The sequence below is a fragment of the Gracilinanus agilis genome, chromosome 4, assembly GCF_016433145.1.
Source record: "Gracilinanus agilis isolate LMUSP501 chromosome 4, AgileGrace, whole genome shotgun sequence".
Lineage (NCBI taxonomy): Eukaryota > Metazoa > Chordata > Mammalia > Didelphimorphia > Didelphidae > Gracilinanus > Gracilinanus agilis.
The window spans coordinates 97,382,722-97,405,418 of NC_058133.1; the positions used below are offsets into that span (position 1 = coordinate 97,382,722).

The 22,697-nt window shown below is 37.4% G+C and overlaps 1 protein-coding gene across 1 annotated transcript in view; it reads left to right on the top strand.

The window, feature by feature from the left end:
• Positions 1–7,350: 7,350 nt before the first annotated feature.
• LOC123245941 (complement factor H-like) overlaps positions 7,351–22,697 on the top strand; it is a 141,296-nt gene continuing 125,949 nt past the window's right edge. Inside the window, exon 1 of the mRNA XM_044674910.1 lies at positions 7,351–7,474. Within this exon, the coding sequence (XP_044530845.1) occupies positions 7,351–7,474 (124 nt within the window). The remainder of the gene's footprint in view (positions 7,475–22,697) is intronic.

The following is a 22,697-nucleotide window of genomic DNA, read 5'->3' on the forward strand; positions in this document are numbered from 1 at the left end:
GTGCATTTTGCATTTACCTAATTTTTAAAAAAATTTTTTTTAAAAATAAAACATGATGCCTTATTGGTTCCAATGGGTTTAAAAAGCTAGAAATAGAGTCATGAAATTAAATGAAGTGCAATTACAGCACTACTAATATAAGACATTCTGGAAAGGTTGTTTAATAAGAATATTATATACATGCTCTCTAGCAATGTGACATTTCTTTTGCATTTTTCTTTTGGTTTCTGTTGTTTTGCTGGAGCACTTCATCTACTGCTTTATTCTGTACCTATAAAGTAACCTGAAATCTCCATTGTTATCTTAAATTTGTTATGCAATTGCCAATAATCTGATATATAATTTGTATCTGTATTTTTATTTTATTGCTTCATGTCCTTTAAGTCATTCATAATTGACAGATGACTGTAGCCCTTGCCTAAGTATTTTTCTAATAAAACAAAGCAAATCACAAAAAAAAAAGAAAGAGAATCAGATTGCCTTACTCAGACTTCAGGCAGATAAAGCAAAATGATGCCCAGCAAGGCCCAAGAAATAAACAAAAAGACCAAGAAAAAAAACTCTAATACTTAATAACTTCTGCACAGAAAAAAAAACAGAAAACAGAGGAGGACAAACAATTAAAGGCATCCAAACCTTCCCCAAAAAAATGAAAGTGGGTCACAAGACCTTGAAGAGTTCAAATCTGAGATCATGAGAAAAATGGAAGAGATCTGGCAAGAAAATAACAGTTTAAAAGGCAGAATGTCGCAATTGGAAAGTGAGACTCAGACATCAAATGAATTGATAAGCAAATTGAAGACCATAAATGACCAGCTGGAAGTCATGAAGTACCAGATAGACCAGATTAAAAAGGAAAACCAAAAGATTATAGCTGAAAACCTCTCTCTAAAGGCTAGAATTGGGCAATTATAAGCCAATGATCTCTCAAGACAACAAGAACAAATAAAACAAAGTCAAAAGACTGATAAAATAGAAGGAAACATGAAATATCTCACTGATAAATTGACAGATCAAGAAAACAGGTCTACAAGAGACAATTTGAGAATCATTGGTCTTCCTGAAAAAGGAGAAATTAATAGAAATTTGGACTCCATACTAAAAGAAATTATTCAGCAAAACTGCCCTGAAGTTTTACAAAAAGAAGGCAATATAGACATTGAAAGGATCCATAGATCACCCTCTACACTAAACCGTGAAAAGACAACACCCAGGAGTATAATAGCCAAATTCAAGAGCTTCCAAGTAAAAGAAAAAATTTTACAAGAAGCCAGAAAGAGACAATTCAGATATCAAGGAGCACCAATCAGGATCACACAGGATCTGGCAACCTCCACACTAAGAGACCATGAGGCTTGGAACATGATATTCCAACAGGAAGAAGCCACAGGACTCTCCTACTTGAACACAAATTTAAAAGGTGTGTAGAGAGAGTTGATTTCCAGAGTATAAGTGAAGAACCCAACACTTCTCCCCCCATCTAATGCTCTGAGACAAGCAATAGGACTTGGGCATATAGTGGGATTCCAGGGTGAAGGCCAGAGCTGCCATGGTGTACCTTGGTATCACCACACAAAACTCAGAAAACTGACAGTGTCTGGAACCAAGAAGCCTGGCAGACAGAAAGATGGGGAAGCCTGACAGGGTGGGTATCCTTCACCTCCATTGTGACTGGTGAAGATTTTGCCTCAGGGCAAATTAGCTTAGCATGTCAGCTCAACCAGTCTAATACAGTATACCAGCAGAGCAGAGAAGATCAAAGATCCCCTTCAGGGCAGAAAAGCTCAAACACAAAGACCCAGTAAACAAAGGAGCAAGTGTATAGTGCAAAGGAGGAGGAAAGAAAAAAATATGAGTAAACACCAGAAGAAAAAAAAGGAAATTATGATAGAAAGTTTCTATGCAGATAAAGAACAAAGAACAGAACCAACAGAAGAGGACCAAGGAACATCAAGAAAAACCTCAAAAAATCCTGCAAATTGGACTCAGACTCTTGAAGAACTTTAAAAAGAATTCAAAAAACAAATACGACAAATTGGAGAAAATTGGGAAAAGGAGAACTTAAACAGAAAAATAGGTCATCTGGAAACAGAGGCACATGAACTAAAATGAGAAAATAGGGTCTTCCCAGTGGTGGAGACCTGAAGTGGCATTTCTGCCTGCCTGCTTTAGTTTGAGGTACTTAGCCTGGAGGTACTTGCCAAGCTTAGAGCCGCTGCCCACCTGCCACATCTCTTGAGCAAGCAACAGAGGATGAGATATAAATCCCCCCAACCACATGAGTCTCAAGCACATGGTAGCCCCTTGAACTTCCAAGAGGTGGCTCTTAAACCACTGTGCACGCCCTGTGCTCCAACATGCCTAGAGCAGCCTTTTTTAGAGCTCAAATCCCAACAGCCTGTATTCCCTAGCCTTATGAGGCTTTTACTTCTAGGCAGTACATGCTAGGGTAGTGCCACCTCTGAACAGGAAGTAGAATTGCTACTGATTTAATAATTGATATAATTGATATAAAAGTATGGCCCACTCTATGAAAGAGCAATGCATTCCCACAGTTTTAGGATGTCTTTTCTTACTACCATTCCTGGGAATACTTGTACAGATTGGATACTTTGAAATTTTTCCTTTCTTCCCCCCAAAAATACAACTGAGATATATCTTGAGTAATCTCAAGATGCAGAAGGGAGATTCTACCCAGTCTCTGCAACACATCCAATATGGGGTTCATCCATACTGTTCTCAGTATGGAATTCCCCCTTAGTATGGGGAACCTCAGAAGTGTGACCAAAGGAATCTAGATGGATGATGATACTCAGGAGTGGAAGGAACCTTAAAGAATCTGAAGGTAAATTTTAAGCCTTTTCAGATTCCATTGCCTTATTGATGTTAACAGTTTCAGTTTGTTCCCCTTCACATAGTGAAGAAATCTCTGTAACACAACTATCAGAATGGAGAAAAGGACTCTTGAATTCATTGCTCACATTCTGTCATATATATTATATTTGCCAATTGTTTGTTTTAAGATTTAATTTTGTTTTTAAGTTCACATATATAAAAAAGTAAAAAGAGTTTTGTTTGGGAGAATATTAAAAAGGAATGGTCATCAAGGAATTGAATAAATATCAATCCCCAATAAAAAAAATCCTCAAGTCAAAATGACTTTAATGGTAGTTTATTTACAAATGAGAAGATGGAGAGAAAGTAAGAAAATCAGAGAGAGGATAGGGTAGGATAAATAATCTAACAGGCCGAGTAATTTGCTCTGGCTCCTAGTTCAACCCAAGCAGCTTTAACTAGTCCTCAATTGGAGAGGGCTAAGGGCCTAGGGCAGGGAATGAATGAAGCAAAAGCTTCAGTCTCAAATCCTCTCTTGAAGGGAGAGTTCCTTCAGAGAAATCCATGAAAGATCAGTTTTTACATTCACCATGTGTAGTTCTAAGGGAGAGATCTAAGAACAGTCTCACCAAGTCCAAGGTCCCAGCCAGAGCTCCTCAAAGTCCAAGCCAAAAACCACCAAAAAGCTAAAGGAAGTTGTCACTCCCTTTTAAGGGCACTTCTTTTGAGTCACTTCCTGTGCCTTCCTCCTAGTTTACATATCCAATCACAACAGATGCTTTGCTTAGGACTACCCAGGGGGCAGTCAATCAATTCTGATTCATAACTCACTTTTGTACATGTGGGTCACAGACTTCCCAACTTGAGACTTAAGTGGGGTTGTTTACATTTTGGTGATTAGATCTAAGAATGAGCAAGGTAGATTTAATCTCATTATCACACATATCAATCTAATCTATAATATTCTGTTACACTATGTCATGTTCAGCTACTATGTTTTGGCCATTAGCACAGAGATGGCTGAATTATAGGGAATTACTAGCTTAAAATGTTTTACATGTTTCCAATTTTATTTTATATACTTCATTTTATGGATCATTTCATGGTGATTATGTTAGGAAAGGTGCCTATTATCAGAGTTAATGCTTTTGTATGAAGAATTTTGTGCAGAAAAGTGTATTTTAACAATGTCTAGAGAAAGATTATAGTTTTTGATGTTCATTGGAATCTAATCCCCTTTTTCCCAAAGGCACAACATATGAACATTCACAATTCTGTGTTTCATTCTATTTTCTGGGAATATTATACCCACCAAATTTGAAGACTGAGTATAATTTCAGGATGAAAAGTGCACTATGACTTACTAATTTGGTTAAGCCTCATAAATAGTGATACTTGAGGAGGCAGCTAAGTGGCTAGGTGAATTGAGAGCCAGAACTAGAGATGTGAAGTCCTGAGTTCAAATTTGACCTCAGACACTTCCTAGCTATGGGATCCTTGGAAAGTCACTTAAAAGGCATTACCTAGCCTTTACCACTCTCTACCTTGGAAAAAATGCAAAGTTAAGATTCTCAGATGGAAGGAAAGAGCTTTTTCTAAAAAATGATTTTAAAATAGAAGAGGGGCAACTGCTTGAATACATGGGTTGAGGCAGACATGATTGGGGATGTAATCTAGAAACTACCACACCAATGTGACTATCAACAATTTGGAAATGGGTCTTGATCAATGACACATGTTAAAACCAGTGGAAATGTGCAGCAGCTATGGTGGGGGGCAGAGGTCAGGGGGTGAAGGGGAAAGTAAGAGCATGAATCATGTAACCATGTTAACTTTTCTAAAAAATAAACATTTAAAATCCAAAAAAAAATATTTTAAAATGATACTTGTGTTAGACCTTCAGGAAAATTTATGGAACAGTTGAAAGGCAATCCTTTTACATATCCCTAATTTATTCATCATCCCACTCACCACACTGGTTTTTCCAAAACTTTTCATCCCTCTACAACCTCCATGTGGTACTTCTTCCCTTTACCTTCTCAATTGAATACCTTGTCTCAAGTTTTACTAATAGATATTCTTTTCCTCCCTTTCCCAAAAATATGTTCTGCCACTTTCTTTTATATAATAATGTGGGTTCCTTCTTGTCAAAGAATTCCCTTCTCCAATCTTCTCTAATGGATTGTTCCTTCTGTCATTCTCTTTTGTGAGATGATATTTTTGAAGTTCTTAGCACAGTACCTGGTTCATGCTTAATGAATGCTTGTTCCCTTCTCCTCCCTTTTGTAAACTCCTTGAAAAGGCTATCTAAAATAGATCCCCTTCTTGTCCTTAGTTTTTTTATGCTCTCTACAATCTGCCTTCCAAATTCAATATTCAACTGAAACTGCTCATTGAAAAATTATTCATTATCTTTTAATTTCCAAATCTAAAGTGCTTTTTAAAAAATTCTCATTATTCTTGACCTCTCTGCATCTTCTGACAATGTCAATCACTCTCTACTTTTAATACAAGAAGATGGAGAGAATGTAAAAGTGCAGAGATTCATGTAGAAGGAGAATTTCTTGACCTTAGAGCCAGGGCTCCAAGAGGAATAATGAAATAGCAACATTAAAGAAGATATGTGGAATTATAGGATTGAGGTTGATAATAAAATGAAAGTATAAGCATCAGAAGAAGGAACAAAGAATGTTTCCTTAACAGGTGCCTTCCTTGTAATGTAAAGATAAAGAATTCAGAAGCAATAAACTGTCCTGCCACTGCTTGATGTGGGAACCACTCAATCAGAACCCTCAAACTCCAGGAAGTTATTGTGAATGAGCACCAGAATAAGTGAGCTAGGACAGGGTCAGAGTCCCTCAATCCAAATTCTGGGGAGTGGGGAGTAGGTAGGAGAGTGAGGAGGAAGGAGGGAGAGGTAGAATATGGAGGGAGTTTACCAGAGTTCTTAAACCCAAGGTCCACTTGAGCCTTGTAGCCTCATCCTAAAAGATTGTGGGTTGAGGAAAATTGAGCCAGTTCTCAACTTCCAACTTCCTAGTATCTTTGGCTTCTCAAGAACAGCAATTTGGAGTAACTCTGAGGCCCCTTGTTAGCAGGACCTCTACTGCTGCTGATCCCTGGAAGGCCAAGACATGTGCAAAACAGGAGTCCTGTTTGGGACAGTTTTTTCTTGAGAATTAAATCAGAAGAATAGATGAGCTCAGCTGGACAAGGGAGGGGTAGATTCCATAGAACTCTGCATCATCTACATGTATAACCCAGCTCTGGGAGGGGGGAGGAAAGAGTAGGGAGTTGGAGTGGGTAGGAATCATGAAACCATGGAAAAATATTCTAAATAAAAAAGGGAAAAAATAACTACAAATCCAATTAAGTAATCCATATAACATAAATGTCACATCCATTTGGGAACTATTTGGAGACTTTATGAAGAAACAAAGCATTTTTAGGCCCAGTAATACCAGGAGTTGGAAGTTGTCTTTGTTCTAAGTGTATCTTTCATGAATGTGTTACTCTCATTTTATTCTAGATTTGAACCCACTCCTCCCAAGGATTCTCTGTGTGCTTCCAAGAGAATATACTTAAGGATTATGAGGGAAAAGGGTTTTGTTGGCATTGTTTTTATGTTGTCATGTTGATAAATTCTTTTGCCAAAATCTCAACATGTTTATTGGCTGACTGTTAATGGGATGCATTTCAGATGGGCCTCTCAAACAAGCTATAAAATATTAGATAATCTTCTTGGCCTTTCTAGAAACATGAGAACCACCCTGGGGACCCAGCCAGAAATTCTTTGTGTCCTGAATTCAGGATGAGTAGCCCATAGGAGCAGTTACATAGATATATTAGCAATAGATTTTATTATTATTCCTAAATTACATAAATATTAAAGGTACATGCATAAGTGATAAAATTTATGACAAGATTTTTTCTCTCAACCTAAACAAAAATTAAAAGATAGCAATTCAATAAAAGGTCTTTACTACCTCCCCTCAATGAATTTTCCATGTTTTTTGCCATGTTACTGGAAGGCACAATGTTAAATTTGATAGGCTGTATGGAATGGAAAAGAGAAGAGTTAATGCTGAGTAAGATATTAAAGCCCTTTTTTTCCTGTACCCCACCCCAGAAACCAATTCCTTAAACTAGTATTTAAGATCCTTCATGACCTGTGTTTCTAAATTTATTTTATAATGTTTCTGCCAAAACAATAATCTTTCTCTTGCTACTGTACATTCTAACAAGAAGTTCCTTATGCCTAGATTGCATTCCTCATTCCCACCACTCAGAATCTTTGTCTTTAAATAAGCCAAGCACCAATGCCTCCATGAAGCCTTCCCTGATCTCTTGTTTTTAGTGCTCTCTCTCTCATCCCTCCATTTTCCTTATACTAAACTTTTTTGCATACCTGTTATTATTTCCTCATTAGAACCTAAGTATTTGAAGATACTTCTCTTTGCTATACTGGGCAGGAAGAGTAGGCCCAGAAATGGGGGCAATAGGCACTAGTGTCCAATGGTATTGGTGGGAATAGGGGGCAAAAATGTGGGTCCCAACAGTAATGGTGTAAAGATTGATCCAGTTAGCAATGGTGTCACAGCAAGGATCAAGCTGCTAGCACAAGCAGGAGGAGAGGGGAGTAAGTGGATGGAAGACTTTCTCCTCCCCCTCCTTAGGCAGTTGCAGCTTCTGAATAACTGTTATTAAGTGTATCCTTTCCTGTCCAGAAATGGAGGCAATCTCACTTAGCTAACACTAAGGCTAAATTGGCTGACAGGAAGGAAATAATCCCACATAAAATAGCAACTTCCACTGTTGGAAGTTTATTCCTAAAGCCCAAGATAGATCAAGTGCTCAGGATGACTTCAAACTTCTGTCTTGAGCTCTGGACTACAGCTATGCTCAGAGTCTGTCTGGATGAAGATTTGCCTTAGGTAATGATTGAATTGGGTTTGTAAAGTTTTAAAATACAACTCGTTACTCCCCACAAACTTAACAGGGGAAGGGATTTATTGATTCATGGTAACAGAGAAGGAGGGATAATTCTAGGATTGAGGGTGAGGTAAAACTATCTAATATCTTCAGGATGCTCTTTGAAACAGCAATCCCCCAGAGGGGAATGCCTCTGAATAAACTTATTCCTCTAACTCCCTCACATTCTAAACTTTCTCTTAAATCTAATGTTATCAAGTTTAAGATGGTGAAAGTAATCTTGACTGAAGATCTATATTGTTTAGAGATTGACTGGTATACTGGATATAAGATATTTCACAGTGCTCACAGCTTGGTTTAGTCTGTATGGAATAATCAGCAAAGAAACACTCTGCTCCCTCAGGTTACAGATAAGCTAGCTGAGAAGAAGCAATTCCTACCCCTTTCCCAGTCACCCAGCTCCCCCAAAGAGTGAGTTTGCCAAGCTGGGTGTCCTGCTTTTATACCCACATTCTTAACTGCCCCAACTGCCCCCTCTCCTGAAGTTCTGGGGAGTACTGTGGAATTCTGTGAGGCAGTTCACCCCACTTAAGATCATGCATGTTACAATGGTGGGTTAATAGTTATAAATAAGGGCCCAATTAACAGCAGACATTAGTGATCAGGGAGGCAGGCTACAACAGTAGTGGACAGCAGCAAGCAGAGAAGCAAAGCCCAAGTGACAGTGGCCAGTGGATAAAAAAGTCCCCCAAATCTCTATAGAAAAGGTGGACAGATCAGGGGCAGCTGGGTAGCTTAGTGGATTGAGAGACAGGCCTGGAGACAGGAGGTCCTAGGTTCAAATCTGACCTCAGATACTTCCTAGCTGTGTGACCCTGGGCAAGTCACTTGACCCCCCCATTGCCTACCCTTACCACTCTTTTGCCTTAGAGCCAATACACAGTATTGACTCCAAGACAGAAGGTAAGGGAAGAAAGAAAGAAAGAAAGAAAGAAAGAAAGAAAGAAAGAAAGAAAGAAAGAAAGAAAGAAAGAAAGAAAGAGTGGATAGAACTTCAAAGTCCTTACTTGTGGCATAGATTATTTATTACCCCACCTCAGTTCAAATTTGACCTCAGACAGTTCCTAACTGTGTGACCCAGGGCAAGGCACTGTGCATTTTGAAATGGTTCTCCAATGTAGTCTCCCAGGACTCTTTACCAAAATTTCCTCAGCTACATCCCACTTCCTTTGTGGGAGATGTCTGAGTAAGTTATAAAAAGAGAGAGAGGCTTGGGTTTTGGTGCCTTTTCCCCAGAACGGAGGAAAGCCTTCCCCCCACCCCCCCCAGAGCCTTGGTCCCAACATAGTTTTTGGAGATAGACCTCCTAGCTTCCCCAGACCTTTCTTTTCTAACCTGAATAATCCCATCTTAAATATCTTTAAAGTGTAGGCTAAATTTTGTTCTTCTCCAGAAGGGTTCAGGTCAATTTCCCCACCAGGGCTTGTGGGGCTGGGGACCCAGCTACCTTATCTACCTTCTTTTTCCCATCCTTTCTCTTCATCCTTCCTTTCTTTTCATCAACATTCTGGCAACCCAGATTGGACTCTGAAGCTGCCTGCATGTCTCCTTGCTGCCTTACTGCCTATGTCAGTTAAAAAAAATTCCTGCCCAAAACCCAGCCCAGGCAGGGTCCCTTTCCATACTAAGCAGTTTCAACCCCTACCAGGCTCCTCTACCTCAGCAGGGGTTCCAAGTCTTCCCCCTACACTCAGTCCAGGAGCCTTAGCCCTAACCCTCCTCACCCCTGCCTGGCGAAAACTCAGCAGAAGGTCTGGTTAAAACAAACCAGCAAGGGTTTAAAAAAAAAAAACAGGAAAAAACCTGGTCCCTCTCTTACTTCCACCCACCCCAGCCTACTTCTAAAAATTCCCTACTACCCCCTAACTTACCCTCCTAGCTCCAATCTCTCCCTCTGGAATGATTTTGCCTTTAAAGAGGCAACACTAAAGCCCAAAAAACACACACAAAAAACACACAACTGATCTTGGTTTACAGCACCTCTGAGTTCTAGGTTCCTTTAACTCTACCTCCTTACCCACAATTCCCTTTCCAACTCCCACTCCCCATCAGTAATTTTCTCCTCCCCTTGTAGTACTGCATCTTGACCACTAGAGGCCAGCACTGAGCACTCATTAATTCTCCCTCTTTTCCTGCTGAGCTGCAGTGCTAACTTTCTGCCACTGGAGGGCAGCACCAATAATAAACATATGGCCAAAAATAAACAATCTTTTTTGCAGCTAAAAGTAAATAAATAAAAGAAAAAACAAACAAATTAATTAATTAAAATAAAATAAAATAGAAGCCCCGCAACATGATAGCTTCTATACAGGAAAGCCTTTTGGCTTTTGCCAAATTGGAAACCTTTACAGTTTGGCGGGAAATCTTCTTTTTCTTATCTTCAATATGAAGACGCAAGAGGCTCCAAATAGGAAAATGCGAGCAAAAATCCAAGTAGCAGTACAACTTCAATTGGAAAATTTCAAATACTCTTTTCACAATCCATTGGAAAAGGAGGATCCCATTCAAATATCTAACTCAAATTTTTGTGAGCCTGTTCCTAAACTACTCAGAGAGGAAAATTCTATTTCTCCTGAAATAGAGACAGAGAGGGATGTGAAGAAACTCCTCTCTTGTGTTGTGTATCTCCTGACCAACCCTCCCTCCCCTGCTCCTTCTCCTAACACTCCATCCTCTCCTAATGCCCAGTCCTCTCCTGTCCCTTCTCCCAGCCCACAGCCAACTCCAGCCCAGACCATACCAGTTCCTATCTGTACTGCCTTGGTAAGCATGCAAATGACTCAAAAGAAACCAAGACCATAGATTGATTACTATGATGGCTTTTTCTCCTTAAGGGAAGTGCCCACAATAGGACAAACTGGGGAAGTGATAAACTTAAGACATCATACTCCTTTCTCAGCCCAGGATATTAAATAATTTAAAAGAGAAATTCCTAATTTTGAAGATGAACCCATTGCCATAATGAAAAAAATGACTGACATATTATTCCAATATGATCCTTATAAGGATGTTGAAAAATTACTTCAGGCCTTTCTGAAGGAATATGAGAGAAATATCATCTCTCATGTAAATAAAGCCCGACAGCACAATGCAACACACTGGCCACCTCAAGATCCTCATTGGGACCATAATGTTTCAGAGGAATATTTATAATTAAACAATGCTAGAAATGCCATTCTCAAAGCAATGCGAGAATTCGCTGAAAGACCAGATGTTTGGACAAAATTTGACCACCTTACACAAAATGATGATGAGACATCCTCTCAATTTTATGGATAGGCTCATTGATCTGGGAGGTCAGTACCTGGACCTTGATCTTTCTATCAAAAGAGATATCAGACAAATGCAGTGTCATTTCATTTATAATTCTTGCAGGGTGGTCTAAGACTATTTTAAAATGCATTGCCCAAAATGGCCTGAGATGTATCTTGAAGAATTGTGGAGAACTGCTGTGTATGTCTCAAAAGGACATGCAGAGAAAACAGCAGAAACTAATGATTTATTGGAAACAATACAAAATCACCTGAAATCTTTACTTGATAAAATAGATAAACAGGAAAGAGGGCATGGGAAGTAGACATTTAGTTCCTGGACTTTGTTCAGGCAGTATTTTTTCAACCTCTGTTTGAAGCAAAAATCTCATTTGGATGAGTCAGAAGAGAACATTACACAGTCCCAGCAATAACGGTTCCTAAATGTCTTCCTTTCAGATCTAAAAAATTAGATTTCCAGTAAAGACTGCTTTACTTCTATTATGGACTATCTGTACTACACAAGGTAAGGATATTAGGAATGGGTTTTTGGTCATCTCTAAGGAAACCAAAAACATTTGTTAATATGCTTTAGAGAAGTACTGGAGAGGAGGAATCAAATTTTAGATTTAACTGCATTCTTGCTCTATACTTCACTGTGAGCTGATGCACATATGGATGTGTTAAAAATGGCATCTCCTTCAGTGTACATTAGAAGCTGCATTTCATTTATTTCCAGAGAAATATAATTTATTTTTTTGAAGTAGTTATTTTTCAGAAACTAAGTTTCTCAAAGAGTATTCACTCAATTCATTAAGTAATATATTGCTTAAAAAACTTGTTTTCCTGAGTTTTTATTTAATTCTTCTGGTTATTTTTCATGAATATTTTACAGGCTGGATTTGTAAATTACATGACAGAGACAGTAAACAACCATGCTATTAATTACAAGTTAGTCCAGACAGGATCATTGCCTAGAGATCAACATATTTCTTTTCAGTTACCAATACCTTTGGTGTTTTTTGAATAAAAAAATCAAATATACCATGAGCAGAAATTCCTTATTTCATCAATAATATCAATTAATGTTAGTCAGAAATTCAGTATATGGATGGATAACTTTGTTCCACAATTAGGTTCCTTTCAAGGAATTATTTTTAATGTGAATTATAGGAAAATCTTCCCAATGCAATATTCTGGTAAGAAAAAAGAATGAGTCAGGCCTTCCTTAGTATAATAATAAAATTTATTAATGAGTTCCTGTAATCACTGTGCATATATATTAAGTGAGCTTTAGTGTTTCACAGAAAATTGGTAGGTTTTGCTTGGATTTATGCACCTTACTTTTATGGTGCATGTAAGATAAATAAGTAAAATTGACATTTGATTTATCTATTTTTTCTGATTGCTTTAAGTATCTTTTATTTAAGAAAAAAAGTCACAACATAATATGAAGAACTCTGAATTTTAAATCCTCAGAGTAGGTTTCAAATCCTACCTCTGATACTGGCTAAATGTGAGACAATGAACAATCCATATATTAGTGCCTGACTTCAGGGTACTCATCTGCAAAAAGGGGACAATACATTTAGTATCTAACACACAAGTTTCATATGAGGATTTTATAAAATTCTGGATGTAAAACTTTTCAGAAATGTTAAAGCACTATATAGATGCAAAATATCATTTTTCTTATGATTGTAAGATATATTCTATCTATGCAATGTAATGTTTTATATAAAGTTCACAGATCTCAGGTGAAACACTCTTCATTTAGAGGTGGAGTTGAATTCTTTAAAGGATTCAATAAGCCAGCATGTGTGCATGTAGTAGTAGGGAAGTACTGGTAGAAATTCCAGGCATAGGAAATAGAGGAAAAAATTAATTGAGCCAGGGAAGCATTAGGTATGTTATGAATGGTGAAAAGCCAGGGAGGCAGAGATAGTAGCTCAGCTTAGGCCGGAAGATAGATTACAAAGAAAGCAAGTCATAAGAGTGAAATTTAGACAGATAGAAGGGTGTCAGATTTTGGAGGATCTGGACTGTAGGCATGAGGAGTTTGAATATTATCCCTTTATGTATTTATTTACTTATTTTAAAATGTCTTACATTTTATTTACATATTTATATGGAAGTTGGTGATGAGGGCTTATACTCATATATAGACTATATAACGAGTACAGAAGGAAGGTAGATTAAATAATATGTTAACCAATTAGATATGAGACAGTTAAAGGTAGCAACGAGGTTTCAAAATGAGGAGTGTGTCTAAACAATGACAACAAATACAAAACTAAACATTATTAATTACAATGATCCAAGTTGGCTCTACAAAAAAGTTGAGAATGTGTACTGTCTTCCCTTCTCTACCAAGGTAAAATATTATAATTATTTATTGTTGTTTAAATCTGATGTATTGATTAATTTTACTTAGCTCTATTTTTTGTCTTTTTTTTAAAGGGGAGTGTTATGTGGGGGGATAAGTATATTTAGAAATAAAAGTGTTATAAAATATAAGGTACTATGCTGCTCTATTGTGCTTTCATACATTTGCCTAGATGGTCCTCATACCTGGATTGTATTATGTTCTTTCAAGGCCTAGCTCCAATAATTCCTCTACCATGAAGCTATACCTGATGTCTTCCTTTTCTCTTATCTTGGTCTCCCCTATCCAAATAGCATATTTCATCTTTTGTAGTATATGTTGATTTGAATATTATATCTCTCCTAAGAAAATGTAATTTTCCTGAGGAAAAGGACTATCTATTGTTATCTTTAGATTTCCAGCACCTAACACACTTCCTTGAATAAAGTTAGACCTTTAAATAAAGAGACAGAGACAAAGATATAACACCAAATTTCCTGGAAATTCTCCAAGTTGTTGATAAAATGTGGAACAAATGTATTGTATAAATGGCAAAGTCATGTGGCACATTGTTAGACATTTCTTTGAGTATATCTGGTCCAAACTTTTTTGAATTTATCTGAAGGAGCTCTTTTACATCCCATGTTTCTCCATCTTTTTTATAAGAATCTCATCTGAGAATTTGACACTTTTAAAAAATCAGGATATATTACAATATAATTGTGAACCTTTAAATATTTATATTGCTTGGGATTGAAAAAGATCATATATATGAAAATCTGAATAATATAGACCAGTGATGATGAACCTGTGGCATAAGTGCCAAAGATGGTACAAAGAGTACTCTTTGTGGGCACATGGCCGCTCCCTCCCACACACTGAGTTCTTTACTAGAAAGGCAGAGGGACTTGGGTGGAGCTGCTCCCTTCTCCCTCCTGCCTCCATACTGTGCCTGACAATATTTTTTTCACATCCCCCACCCCTCTGCCCAGTAGCCCAATGAGAGTGCACAGGGAATGAGGTGGGGTAGCTCACAGGAGGCATAGCTGGAGGGGAGCAGAGTGCTCAGGCCACTTCCCTACCCCTCTCTACACTTGCTTAGGACATTCCTCATGTCACTGCTCCTCCACACAGCAGCTCAATGGGAGTGCTTCCTCCCTCTCCCATGTGGATTAAGGAGGTGGGGCAGCAATTGAATACCTTGCCTCAAGTTTCACTAAGAGCTATTCTTTTCCTCCCTTTTTTCACCTTATACCACAAAGATATGTTCTGACACTCTCTTTTACATATTAATGTGGGTTCCTTCTTGCCAAAATATTCCCTTCTCCAGTCTTCTCTAACAGATTGTTCCCTCCATCATTCTCTTTTGTGAGATGATATTTGTGAAGTTCTTAGCACTGTATAGTTAGAAATATCTTGAATCCCTAAAAACTACATTACTCAAACTTCCTTTCTGTATTACCTAAAAAGCTTTTCCTTTTGATTGTGTTTGTGTGATCATGTTTTATATAAATTCTGAGGCTCTGCCTCACTCTTTTTCTTTTGCTCTTGGAAGCAAATTGGTTAGTATCTTTTAGTTAGCTTTTTTATGTTAGTTTATTACTAATAAAAATTTATAAATATAATATTTAGTATTTTGCATATTAATTTTAATCTCTACATTTTTTGGCTAACCACGATGGGATAGAATCCTCAAATATTTTTAAGAGAGATTTTCAGTTAAGTTAGTAAGTTTTTTCTCCAGCCATGCCATCCCACCTGCTTGTTTTCAGCTGCTTCTTCATGAGTTCATCAGCTTAAGCCAGGGTTCCTCACCACTCCTCACCCAGCCTGCAACCTCCATTTGCCACAACTAGACCCACCAGGAGAACCTGCCATTCCAAACTGCTTTTTTTTTTTAAAGAGGGTGACGTATAGAAATCTTTTCACCCAATCCCTTTCCCTACCCCACCTGAGTTTTCCATTCTGCACTAGCCATTTTTTAAGCTTAAGTCTTAAGCTGACCCGGATCCCACCTGAGAAAGAGAGTTGTACTTTAGGATCTTTTCATAGAAAGGGGACTCCTCTGTCGTCTTTTTTTGAGGGCAAGGAAAGTGTAAAATAAAGATATTTGAAGTCAAAGGTTGGGGAATAAACCTGCTTTTCCCTTCTCTCTACTCACTCAAAACACCAAGGGTAGTTAATTTTCTCATATGCAAGTACCCTATTGTTCTCCAGCAAGATTTTGCCTTTTTGCGTTTACTTTGTAAATTTCCATTCAGTGGGTTTTGTTTTTTGTTTTGAGGAAAATGCTATTGCAAAGCATGCATCTCAGCAGTTTGAATTCCTTGAGCTTACTAGTGCAGTTTAGATCTGCTTAATTCTTTTCCTGGAAGTTTTTGTGCTGATTGAATACCTTGAAGTTGAGAGCTTGATTAATCTTAAGATTCAGGGGAGAAATTCATGTCCTCACAGCCTTTTGCATTTTGGCCTGCCCAGTCTCTGTACCTCATCCCATATAGGGGTCATCCACACAGTGCTCAGTGCAGAATTCTCCCTCACTGTGACGAAATTCAAAGCTCTGACAAAAGAAATCTGAATGATTGATTTATATGAAGGAGGAGAAGGAACATTAAAAGGGATCTGGATGTTTTTTGTTAGAAGTTTATTTTCAGCTTTTCCCCTCAAGATAATAAACAAGTCTATTGGAATTAGTAAAAAGGTTTTTGACTGTACCACCTATACCTTGTTATTTGCATATATTATTGTATTTTCTAGGTTTTTAAAGTCTAATTAATCTAATTAGTCTAATTAATATCTATTCTGTTATGTGATTTTTTATCTGTACTGTTTCCCTATGATTTTACTAAACAACATATCATTGTAAAAAGCCCATAAGTCTTATGTATCCTGGATTTGTCATCTCAACTATCGAGGTCACATGTTGCTTATACAACCTTTGCAGAATTTAATAAGTTAAATATCTCAATTGGTTTTTAAAGGGTCCATTTTGTAACTGAAGTGAAGTGCAATGACATTATTATATAACCCCACCTCCCCATTTATAAAAATGTAATGGATGAGATATATAGCAGTCTCATACCAGAGGAGTTAGAAAGTGTTCCTAAGGCATGGTACCCCTAGAAAACTCGCAAAAGGGAGCATACCCTAGGTAGCAAGTGGCTTCAGGATGATTTAATAGTTTTAACTCTTCAGCTTATTCTACTCTTACACCAGAAGGATCTAAATTCTTGGTGATGTTTTAGACCCCTAAAATTTTTCATCAGCAGTTGCCAAGGTTGAAAGATTTGTTATATCTGTAGAATTTGTGACAAGTATCCATCAGTTCATAGGTTTTTAAATATCACACAGCAAGTGACTATATAGAAATTCATGTTATTTTGTAAAAATCATCTGCACTCACACAGTGGTTTATGGCCAAGTTTACAAAGGAAATGGATCTCATTTTTTGATGTGGAACCTTTGTATTCTTCCTCTCCTTGACTGACACAGTGTGTCACTGATTCTAAGCTATATATTTTTGACTTTTAAACATTTCTTATTGTTTTTCTCTTGTATTTGCAATAAAGTATTTGAGTACTTTGAAGTACGTATAATAAATATTAATCTTTTTTTAATTTTATACTAATATAAGTTTAAAATACATTTGTTCTAATATTAATGCATACCCAAAAGGCTTTAAACTATGGAATAATGCCATTGATAGTTTAAATATTATGGCACTTAATCTAATGATTCTGTCTCATTCCAGAAGAAGGCATTTTTAAAAAGTCATTGTACCATGCCAAAGAAACACAAAGCTACCTGTAGTGTCAAGGAGACCAACAAATCCAGTGGGATTGATGTAATTTTGAGCCAAGACAAGACGATTTGAACTTGTTTGAGGTTTGAGGTTGCAGCTATTCTGATATATATATATCAGAGGCCAGACTTCCCTGAGCCCCATCAAACATCTCACTTTGGCTGCTATTCTGGCTTTTAAAATCTAGTCCCTTTTCTATCTTTCATAGTGTGGCAAATGTTCTGTAGTCCTGGCTACTGAATGGGTAACTGCATAATTATTTAAATCACTTTAATTAGGTCCTGGTTCAAGGACCTTTTATAGGTTTATTTTTTCTTTACCTAGATTTTTTTGGCATAAGACTTTAATATTTTATATTTCACCCACAAGTTATTTTTTCTCTTTTATTTGGATTTTTTGATATTTTTATTTCTTTTGCCAATTGATTCATAGACCTTATAACTCAGCCATGTATCCCTGAGTGATCCCTGTTTGTTATTATTTTCCTCAAGGTGGACTTTGTTATTGTTGTGAACTTTGATTTGAATTTAGGAAATTTTAGGATAAGAAACTTATCTCCCAGAATCCAGAAGATGAAACTTTTTGGAGAAGGCATCATGAAGATGCCTGCAGAGACCATACACTGCACCAAGAAGATCCAGAATTGAACTTTGGGGTGTGAATTTGAACTATGGGGGGTTGAAAGAATTTGCTTTGAATATATACTTTTATGCCAAAGAGGACTGCCCCCAAATTGCTGTCACAGAAATTTACCCACCACCTCAATTTAAGCAATTTAGATAAATAAAGTCAAAATCCAAATTTCTCCAAGTCAAGGTAGAATTTTAGAGTTTATTGGAAGAGGGCCAAGTTCCCCATATAAACCCATATGCTACATACCAATTACAGAGTTAGAAACCAACAGTCGACAAATGCTCAGCAGCAGAGACCTGGTTTTCATACCAAGACAATGGCAAAGTGAATATTTCCAAATAAGGATTATGATTAAAAGCACAAGACATAACTTTTTTAGAAACTGTTACCCAACTACAAAGCTGATTCATATAGGAAAACCATATTAGTCTTAAGATCAAATCATAAGACCATACCCTTATTAAGAAATACTGATGATCATTATCTCAAGGATCATCTGATCTGTTGGGTGGATGGTTATTTCCAAATAGGAAAGGGTAAGCATTCTTGCACCATATCAGGACATGATGCAGCATTCCAGGACCTGAAACTCATATGGTCATCTTATGATAGAAGGGAAATATGACTTAGGGAGGGGTTGGAAACTCCCTTAGAAGCAGTTTTATGCTTTAGTTAGAGATCCTTATAAAATCATAAATTCTACTAATTGTAATTAAAATTATAATGGAATTATACTAATCACTTTAAAATCACAATACTGATTAGGTCTAAACATCACTATCACTTAAATCAAATCAAGTATAAGGGGGTAGGGGTCTTTCTTCTTGGCATTGGCTTTTTGTTAATGTAGTAATTGTTGATTTTTTATCCTTTTATCCACAAATTATTGCAAGTTATAAGCTAATTATGTTTAAATGATCCATTGGGGAGACTAGTGTCCCAAAGGATCACAGGGAGGAATGTATAGTTAGAAATATTTTTAATCCCTACATTACCCAAACTTCCTTTCTGTATTGTCTACAATGCTTTTCCTTTTGTCTACATTTGCATGGTCATGTTTTGTATAAGTTCCAGGGCTCCACCTCAATCTTTTTCTTTTGCTCTTGGGAACAGGTGGGTTAGTACCAGTTAGTTAGCTAATAAAAATTCATAAATATAATATTTAGTATTTTGCATATTAATTTTAATTTCTACAGCACAGTACCTGGCACATGCTTAATGAATGCTTGTTCCCTTCTCCTCCCTTCTATACAATTCTTGAAAAGGTTGTCTACAATAGGTCCCCTTCCTCTCCTCTCTCTTTTTATGCTCTCTACAATCTGCCTTCCAAATTCAATATTCAACTGAAAATGCACACTGCAAAATTATTAATGATCTTTTAATTTCCAAATCTAAAGAGCTTTTTAAAAAAGTCCTCATTATTCCTGACCTCTCTGCATACTCTTTCAGTGTCAATCACTCTCTTCTTTTAGTACAAGAAGATGGAGAGAATGTAAAAGTGCAGAGATTCATGTTGAAGAAGAATCTCTTGACCCTAGAGTCAGGGCTCCAGGGTGAATAATGAAATAGCAGCATTAAAGAAGATATGTGGAGGTATAGGTCTGAGGTTGATAATAAAATGAGAGCATAAGCATCAGAAGAAGGGACAGAGAATGTTTCTTTAGTAGGTACCTTCCTTGTAATGTAAAGATGAAGGATTCAGGAGCAATAAACTGTCCTGCTACTGCTTGATGTGGGAACCATTCAATCAGAGCCCTCCAGCTCCAGGGAGCTGTTGTGAATAAGCAACAGAATGAGTGAGCTAGGACAGGGTCAGAGTTCCTCAACCCAAATCCTGGGGAGTGAGTAGGGGAGGAAGGAGGAAGCAGGGAGAGGGAGAATATGGGGAGAGTTTGCCAGAGTTCTTAAACACAAGGTCCACTTGAGCCTTGTAGCCTCATCCTAAAAGATTGTGGATTGAAGAAAACTGAGCAAACAAAAAAATTATTCTAAGCCACCATCTTAACTCTTGGATGTTTTTTTCTGTCACCCTAAATGAATTTTTTTAAAAAAGCAATCCAATAAAAGGTCTTTACCACTTCCATGTGTTGTACCACATTCCTGGAAGGCATGATGTTAAATTTCATAGTTTGTATAGAATGAAAAAGAGACATGTTAATGTTAAATAAAGATACTAAAGCCCCTTTCTCCCTATGCCCAACCCTAGGGACAAATTCCTTAGAGTAGTATTTAAGATCCTTCATTAGCTGTGTTTCTAAACTTATTTTATAATATTTCAGCCAAACCAATAATTTCCCTCTAGCTACTGTACATTCTCTCAAGAACTTCCTTATGCTTAGATTGCACTTATCATTCCCACCTCTCAGAATCCTTGTCTTCTTTAAAGCATCCAATGATCAATACCTCCATAAAGCATTTCCTGTTAACTTGGTTTTAGTGCTCTCTCTCACCTCTCCATTTCACTTATATTATACTTTCTTGAATGCACGCTGTTATTTACTCATTAGAACCTAAGTATTTGAAGATATTTCTCCTTGCTATTCTGGGTAGGAAGAGGAGGCCCAGAAATGGGGGCAATGAGCACTAGTGTCCATTGGTGTTGCCTAGGAACAGGGGGCAAAGATGTGGTCCCAGCATTAGTGGTGAGTTAACAGATATAGATGAGGACCCCAGTAACAACAGACAGCAGTGATCAAGGAGGCAGGCTACAACAGTAGTGGACAGCAGCAAGCAGAGAAGCAAAGCCCAAGTGGCAGTGGCCAATGAATAAGCTCTTGAGCAGTAGGAGCCTGGTGAAATAAAAGTAAGTCTTTGCATGTGCAGTGAGAAAGGGCACCCTCCATTTAACCATCAAAGTGATTTTCCTACATCATAGATTTGACCACATAATGCCCACTTTCCACTTTCCTCCCCTCCAATAAACTCTAGTGACTCCATATGTCACTAGACATGGTATGCCATTTCCTTAATCACTTACAAAGTTCTTTGTATATCATTTAAAACCCCTTATACCTCTGGCCTCCCCTCTCTTAATCTACATCTATTTCCTGCTCCTTACTCTTCTATCCAGTGACATATTGTCCCAGCTTTTCCACAAAAAAGACATTCTATCTCTTGGCTCTGGGTATTTTCTCTGGCTGTCCCATGAGGCTTGTAATGCTCTCCCTTCTCATCTCTGCTCAGCAACTCTAAAGGTTTATGTTAAGTCTGTAAAAATAAGATGTTGGAAGACACTTCTAGGTTAAGATCTGGCATTATTGTGACAGAGGAATCACAGAACCAGAGGTCTGCAGGTTGCTTCCCCCACCCCCAGTTCAAAACCTGAGACCATGATCATTGATATTGATAGATTTTTAAGAGTAAAAAGAGGAACTTACAGAGTTGGGGAGGGGGGGTAGGTACAAGGGCCAGTCTTGGTGTAAGTAACAGGAAATTACATGTAAGACAAGTCAGAATATTTTTGACCAGGGCTTCTTTACAGGCCATTTTTGACATTGAATATTCCAAAACCCATTTCTGAGAAATCCCCAGTCCACACAAGAGATTTCCAGAACCTGGTCCCTGAGATATTTGGATAACCTTCTGGTCCCTATAACTTACTAAATGAATATATTTTATTTAAATACTTTATTAAATGGGTTTGCACATTTAGGATTAACATAGTAACCTGCTTGTGATTAATATTGTAATGGTAAAAGGATAGAGATAGGATAAGATTTAAGAGAAGTGAAAGGCTATCTTTAAGGCACAGACTAGGAACTCAAGGGAAAGGATTTTAGTAGGCAGAAGGCAGAGGAGGAACAGTTAGGAAGTGAAAACTGCTAGAGCATAGTGACTTCCTGGAGGAGGTTGGGAGCTTCCTGTCTGGGAAGGTTGGAGGAAAGGTGGGCTTATTGGAGTTCATCTAACTCCATCTTTGGAAGTACTCTGATTCATCTTTGGAGGTATTCTGTTTGATTGGGAAAGATCTTGAAAAGGATCTGACCAAACTGCTGTACTTTCCAGAATAGTTTATCTAAAAAATCATATCAGATTGGCTTTGAGGTTTTACCTCAGTGGTTAGATACCCTAGGGTGAACTTAGCCATTTGAGATCATTCATAAAGGTTTTTGGAGACAGCTTTTGGGAAATAAACCTAACCAACTACTGAGGGTCATATATAGGTAGTTTAGTCAGTTTTGGGGGAACATCTAGATAGAAACAGGGAGCTGGTAAGTTTGCTGGAAGACCAGAAGGCTCATTCTTGTGAGGGTCATAGAGGATTTTGGAAAACTAGCTAGATCTCTTAGAGTTAGGGACCCCTTGTTCTGATCCTTGGTTTGTATCCCCTATTAAAATAAAAGAGAGACTGTTTTTTATATATCAATTATCTCCAAGGCATTTGCACAACTGGCCCAATGGAAGAAAGTGATTCTCTTTTACTCTCACTAACTGGAGGTTAGAATACCCAGAGATCCTGGCTGGGTATTCAGGGGGACCCCTAAGTGGAAAGTATTCTATCCACTCTGGGTCTGGGTAACCCCAATATGTATTTCATTTTTAATATGATAATACATATTATAATTACTATAACAATATAAACATTTAAAATTATAACAGTAATCATTCTGGGATTACCTTCATTTCATAACCCTTCTACATTCTAAAGCCTTCTTTCTTTAATTATTTCAGATTCATCATGCATATAGCATTTTTGTATGCATTTGTTTGCTTGTTGGCTCTCCCATTAGACTATGAGCTCCTTGCTTGTAGGAACTGCTTTTTGCTATTTTTTCATATGCCTAGTGTAGTACCTGGCATATATTAAATGCTCAATAAA